The 7500-nt window shown below is 38.7% G+C and overlaps 1 protein-coding gene across 1 annotated transcript in view; it reads right to left on the reverse strand.

The window, feature by feature from the left end:
* The window catches only part of LOC106870090 (uncharacterized), a 27745-nt gene that overhangs the window by 834 nt on the left and 19411 nt on the right, over positions 1–7500 (reverse strand). The window contains exon 2 of the mRNA XM_052973001.2: positions 1–4581. This exon is cut by the window's left edge and continues 834 nt beyond it. Coding sequence (XP_052828961.2) covers positions 1380–3554 — 2175 coding nt within the window. The 5' untranslated portion in view covers positions 3555–4581 and the 3' untranslated portion in view covers positions 1–1379. The remainder of the gene's footprint in view (positions 4582–7500) is intronic.

Here is a 7500-nt window from a genome sequence, read left to right on the forward strand (position 1 = left end):
AAATACAATTGAAGTGGATTCAGCTCACTGGGATAGTACCTCTTCTTGTATGGTGCTCACCATTCCAAACTGAGGTGGAACTAATAAGAACTGACAAAAATAATACAAAATCTTTTAGATTAGATTTTCAATTATAGTCCCATTTCCATCTCAGATGTTTTAGAGGAATATTAATTTAATACTTGATACTTAACTCATTGAACCTGGAAGCAGAAAGCTAACTTCACCATGATTTGAACTAAAAATATAAAGAGTGGTACCTAGATAACAGATATTTTGTGTAAAGCCCTGAAGAGTCTGCCAAATCAACCAGTCACTACTGCAATATTGAGGGGTTTTAGTACTTGTAGATCTTAGTTAGTCTAGGACCATAACTATGGAAGAACATCAACTGGCAACACAGATCCATGGAAAGATCCATGCAAGGAATTACCCAACCTCGTTTAATATTAAGAAAGCTAAGAGAGTTTACATCAAGGACATTAGGACACCTCACAGAGGTGGGGAGTGTCTGTGTGTGAAAAGATGAAGGACCTTAATCCAATCAGATCCACCTTTGTCCCACCCACCAATGATAACCCCACACATTGCTCCCCACTAACTATTTGCTAAGTGACTGACAAGAACAGAATGAAGGGTCCACATCTACTGTATCCTCACAGCTGGTTTATGTTACGCAGAGGAGCAAGTGACAACTGTAACCAGTCAAAACTGGTTAACTCCCTACTGATGATAGATGACAATGGTGATGATGATGGCAGGGGAAAATTTTTTTTTTTTTATGTTAATATTTTTTTTAATTTACAAATAAATTATAACTTTTGCTAGAAATAATTTTCAAAAATGCTTCCATTTTTTTTTGTAAGTATATTTTTTTATATTTTATTTCATTTCCTCCCCACCCAGGAAGGTAGGCAAAGTGGGGTATGTTAAGGGTGATGTTTAACCAATGAGGATATACCAGGATGTTAACAAGAAATATTTAATCAATTAGGATTGTCCACATCATTCCTATTTACAGCTAAACAGATTTTCTATAGGACCAAGGGGCCTAAAGTGAAACTAAACTACAAAACAACCGGGTCACTAGTTTGTCAAATGTTGATCTTTGACAGAATTTTACAGAACTAATTCAGAAGAATCGAGTCAAAAACTCACTAAGAAAAATTGATGGAAGAATGATTGAAAGATAAAGTTGTTCTTAGAAACACTTTAGGGCCAGAAGACACATCAATTCCATTTGTTATTATTTAGTAATAACAATTCAGAGCCACCAAGAGACTAATGGTGAGCAACATGCAATAGTAAAACTGCCCCTGACCCAGGTGGTTGTTTCCCTGTAGAAGCCATAAACTTCTCACACGACTACCAATTAACTACTAATATATAGTCTGCCATAAAATTGTATTTAATGGGGTGTACTCTTTAACATTTTTACATGAATTAGCAGCAGTTGTAGTCCCAGCCCCTAAACCAGCCCCTAAAGTAGAACCAACAGCTCCACTCGCACTGCTTTTTCTTAGTTGCTTATGTGTTCGTCTGTGTCGTTGTAGTTTGCCCGTCTGGGAGAAAGCTTTACCACACACTTCACAATGGAAAGGTTTTTCTCCAGTGTGAGTCCTTCGGTGGATTTGTAACGTGTCCCGGCGGGCAAACCTCTGGATACACAGATCACACGGGTATGGTTTTAGCCCTGTGTGGGTTCGTTGGTGTAGCTGGAGGCGGTCCCGCTGGGCAAATCGGCGCATGCAAACTCCACACTCGTATGGTTTCTCACCAGAATGTACCCTGTGGTGGATCTGTAGCTTATCCTTGCGGGAAAATTGCCGAGGACAAAGGGAACAACAAAACGGTTTTTCCCCAGAATGAGTTCTTTGGTGCATCTGCAGTTTATCTCTCCGTGCAAACTTCTTTGGACAAACGCTGCATTGAAACGGTTTCTCTCCCGTATGGGTTCGTGTATGAATTTGCAAGTGGTCTTTACGAGCAAATTGTTTCGGACAAAGTTGACACTGGAAAGGTTTCTCTCCGGAATGAGTGAGTTTATGGGTTTGAAGAGTATTTCGTTGGGCAAAACATTTGGAACATATATCACAAGAATATGGCTTCTCTCCAGTATGAGTTCTGCGATGCATTCGTAGCTTGTCTCTCTGCGCAAACTGTTTACAGCAGAAATCACAAGGAAATGGTTTCTCGCCGGTATGTGAACGCCTGTGGATTTGGAGTTTGTCATTTCTGGCAAACTTTTTTTGACAAAACTCGCAGGTGAATGGTTTCTCACCTGAGTGAATACGTTGGTGAATTTTCAAGTTGTCACGTCGAGCAAACTGCTTGGAACAAGTGTCACAGTGGAATGGTTTTTCTCCTGTGTGCGATCTCTTGTGAATCTGAAGAGTATGTCTCTGAGCAAACTGCTTCGGACAATCTGTACAATGGAAAGGCTTCACACATTTTACATTCTTTTCCTCACTGTTGTTGTTGTTGTTGTTGTTGTTGATGTTTTTGCTGATGTCATTGTTGCTGTTATTGTTGTTGTTGCTACTATTGTTGTTGTTGTTGTTGTTGCTGATTTTGCTGCTGTTATTACTGCTGCTGCTGCTGTTGTTGTTATTACTAATATTGTTGCTGTTGCTGCTGTTGGTGGTGGGGGTGCTGCTGCAGGCAGGAGGTGTAGGAGTAGGAGTAGGAGTGATACAGTTTGGTGTAGCATTGTTTGCTCTGCAGCTACTACCACCACCACCACCACCACCACCACCACCACCACCACCACAGCAACTATTATTATTGTTGGTGCTATTATGAATGTGATGATGATGATGATAGCTAATACTATGACTACCGTGGGGATGGTGATGGTGGTGGTGGTGGTGGTGAAGGTGGTTGGGAGGAAGCAGTGTCTTCGGGGAGGGGGGGTGGCTTACAAACGGTTTGGCAGCTTCTGGTTGTTGTTGTTGTTGTTGTTGAGGTTGTGTTTGTTGTTGCTGTTGTTGCTGTTGCTGTTGTTGTTGTTGCCGTTGTTGTTGTTGTTGTTGCTGTTGTTGCTGCTGTTGTTGCTGCTGCTGCTGCTGCTGCTGCTGACAAGCTGATTCGGTAGAACTGCTTCTGGGCGACAGCAGAGACGGTTTTTCAATGGAGAGTGGTTCCATCACCTGACCGTGATGACTCTGATTTGAAATGTGCTGGTCATGGGCCTGCCTCAGAACTGACCCTTGCAGGGGACTTTGAGGGGGATGCGATGTGGTCATGTGAACAGGACTTTGTTGACAACGCTGGTCGTTCAAAGACAGAGAAGCTGCAGCTGCTTGCAGGTAACAGTTCTGAGATGCGTATTGCTTAGCATAGATGTTGCTGCAGGGTACAATCATTGGTCTGTCGTGGGAGACAGCAGCTTGGAAATAACAGCTCTGAGCAAACTGTTTGCTGCACATGTCCATAGAGAATTGCTTTTCAGCTGCATGTGACATCCTGCCATGTGTTGGCAGAGCGTAATGAGGTTGGAACTGTTGGCTGGGAACATTGCAATGGATGGTTTTCTCACTCATGTAACCATCCATTTTTAAACTTTAACCTGGTTTTAATTAAACCATACAAGAAATTTTGCACTGTGGTTTTGTGGTCAATATCGGCTCAATATGTAAAAGATTAATTGGTTTGTAGGGGATAAACTGTGTGTAATAAATTAAATGATTGTATAGATCCAGTGGATGTAGAGATTAATCAGGAAAATATTACATGTGAGATATCACACCTCCTGTTATAGCAACAGAGATCACAGTGACTGTCATGGTCGGACACTGATAAAATGGGGTTTGGTTCAAGATTAATCACAAGTGTGTATGTGTGTATGTGTGCGCATATACATATACAAGTTAAGTTATTCAATGTATGTGTGTATATGTATAGATATATGTGTGTATGTGTGTGTGCTTTATGTATTTTAATATATATTTATGTTCATATACATGTAATATATATTGTGTCACTTAATATATATATACATATAGATGTATGCTGTATGTCTGAATTGAAGATGTAACCTATCTGAGTTTTTTTTTTTTTTGAAAACTGATGTTTTAACAGAGATGGTTCACTATTTTCTTCCAAAGACAGTGTGTGTGTGTGTGTGTTTGGTGAAAGTCTCTTAGCACTTTTTTTATTCAATATTCTTTAGACAGAGACTTTCATTGCTCCTTTTGCAGCCTGATTTTACAACTGGAAGATTTCGCTGATCCCACATTAATTAATCCATCAATCATGTAAGAGTAATTAATAAATTTGATGGGTTTTTCTTCGCACATCACAATCATGAGGCTGGCAATATTTTATTGTTGCCTTCCACCAGTAAATATCTTCAAATCAAATTGCTAAATTCAGAAATTAAATAATTACTAAAAAAAAATATATGAATAAATGTAACGGAGAATAGAGACTACGTAAAGTCAATGATGGTGCTTGATAATAATAAACACGGAGGTTGTAGAGCAGTTGATCGGAGCATAGTGACCATATTTTATCAAATATAATTACTTCGGTGTCACTCAAACACAACAGATATGGAGTCCATCTTGAGAATGTCTTTGTCTGCAAAATAAAAGGTGGAAAATAAGCATAATATATAGATAAATGTTACATATTAATACACATGGCATATAAATAAACATTGTAAATAAATAAATACATAAACATTCTTTTCTACTCTAGGCACAGGGCCTGAAATTTTGGGGAAGGAGGCCAGTCAATTAGATCAACCCCAGTACGCAAATGGTACTTAGTTTATTGACCCCAAAAGGATGAAAGGCAAAGTTGACCTTGGCGGAATTTGAACCCAGAACCCAGATGAAATACTGCTAAGCATTTCGTCCAGTGTGCTAACCATTCTGCCAGCTCGCTGCCTTCACATGTATCATTGATAAACATATAACAATAAAAACTGTCTATTAATAAACATTATATATTAATAAATATTGTATGTAAATAAGAATTACATGTAAATCCACACTGTAAAACATAAGACAAAAGGGTCTGAGCAGAACAGATTGCCTGCTGTAGAAGAGAAACATGACTGTAGACATGTGGAAGAGAGGGTGTGCATTGGTGGAGGTGCAAAGAGATAAAAAAAAATGTGGTGACGAGGTATCAGAGTGAGTGGGGAATAGGGGATGACTGATAGTGTAGAGCAGCAGAATAGAGTGTGTGTAGTTAGATGTATGTAGCAGGTCTCTGCTCCAACTTGAACCTGGATTCTTTTTCCTATTAGAAGGTTTTAGCAAATAACAAATCGTTCAAACTGAGTGATGACATCAGGAAAAATGTAACCATTGACACCCAAATGACTGCACATCAAATTCTTGTACTGACAACACCAAACATTGTTGACTGAAAATCAGTGAAGCATTGACTGATCTAAACTCAGCTGATAAAAAGTGAAGCAAAGAATAGGCAAATGGGCTGAAGGACAGGGTCACAAACAGAGCTGGACAAACAGACAGACAAAGAGATGCACTCATGCATTAAGTTAACTTCAAAATCAGTTGTTTTTCAGCAATTAAATAGGTCAGCATAAACATTATGCAACACCTTATGTCCAAACTGCTTCTGACTAAATTACAAAGCTAATCACAAGATTCTCTTATAGAATCAGGCCACAATGTTGATCTAATTTTTCTGACCTTATTTTGTAATTTTCTTCCTGGGAACAGCCATGTTCCATTTTCAACTTTTATGAATAAAACAAGATGATGAACTTAACAAACTGCTTTTATTTTCTTATGGAGCTGTTCATTTTTGTTAAATCAATTTTTTTCTCAATCACACATGGAGATACACATACATACATATTCATACACACACCCATATATGTACATACGTATGCATAATATTGACAGGAAGTCTTGTGGCATCTTTTGAACTTATTAATAATACATTACATTGGAATTGAGAGGTTCAGTGTCTCAAGAGCAGGTGATAGCTACAAAATACATATTGAACACAAAAAGGGACAGTAAGAGCCTTTAACCCCTGCCCCAGAAGCAACTGGAAATGTCAATTACATCCCATTTCAGTGGAAGATAATACACATGTGACCATCAGCTACCCCACAAAATGTCATTAAGGTAATACCTTCCAATACATCATCACCATCATCATGTTGTTAATACCGTAATGTTGGAAAACTGTTCCCCACCTCCGATGGACAAATACAAAAGCTATATCTGGCATGGAGTACATACATTCATTTCAAGATAAATTTTGGAGGAACATTCCCCTCAAAACATAACAGGCTTCTCATATTGTTTGGATCAGAAAAGAAAAATTATGTGTTATTATACAAGTCATTTTCCCTACAGATATGAACATTTTTTCTCAATCAGGGAGAAAGAGAGAATTTATGGAGAACTGCATCAAAAACTACAGCTTCTCTAGCTAGATCATCAATTTAAATTTCCACCTGCAATTATTGGTGCACTTGGTTACCTTACTAAATGTCTATGTGGTAAAATTGAAAAGCTGAGCTTTGCAGACAAAGACTGTGACCAGTTTCCAAAGGGTGAACCACCAGTGCAGTCATTCCCATATTGTAGCTGATTGATCAGTTCAGATGTGAGATTGATGGTGGCTTGCAACCTTCTGTGGTTAATTGTCACTTCTGCTCACTTTCCATTCCTTTCTGCATAACTGTATGCTTACACAGATGGTGAAAGATATTCTTTTCTACTCTAGGCACAAGGCCTGAAATTTAGGAGGAGGGGACCAGTTGGTTAGATCAACCCCAGTATGCAACTGGTACTTAATTTATCGACCCCGAAAGGATGAAAGGCAAAGTTGACTTCAGTGGAATTTGAACTCAGAACGTAATGGCAGACGAAATACTGCCAAGCATTTCGCCCAGCCTCCTAACGGTTCTGCCAGCTCACCACCTTGATGATGAAAGATATTAAACAAGAGAAGCCTTGCTTAATTTCTTTTTCACTTTAGGGAATTTGGGTGAGCAACCAATCCCTCTAAGAATATTCCACAAATATTCTGTTGACAATGTCTCAAAACACTAAGATACATCCCCAAAAGACAGACCCCCAAATACAATAAACAGCTTCTAGTTAATATCATGGACTGGTCTGTCCCACATTTGGCTCCCATCACTGCATGAAGGAGGAGAGCATATTTCAGGTCAGCTCACCTGACCATGATGTCATCAATAAGATGTCAGTACTTGGATTTTGTTACATCCATTATAGCTTTGAAAATATAACTGTTAAAATCGAACTGCACTCTTCAAAACTTGCACTAAGAATAAAAACAAGGTAAAATTGCTACCTGCTTTTATAGCAAGTTGATGCAGGTAGTTTATCCCATCCCCCTCCGACTTTTAGTTCATACAATCGAAAGATCACATTATTTACGGGATGACCCAATACTTGATATTCTTCTGAAGTTGCAAAATCACCTGAATTTTGATAAAATCCATACTTTAGCCCCTTTTCTTCACTTGGATACAAAAAG

The sequence above is a fragment of the Octopus bimaculoides genome, chromosome 14 (genome assembly GCF_046866305.1).
Source record: "Octopus bimaculoides isolate indiv1 chromosome 14, ASM4686630v1, whole genome shotgun sequence".
Lineage (NCBI taxonomy): Eukaryota > Metazoa > Mollusca > Cephalopoda > Octopoda > Octopodidae > Octopus > Octopus bimaculoides.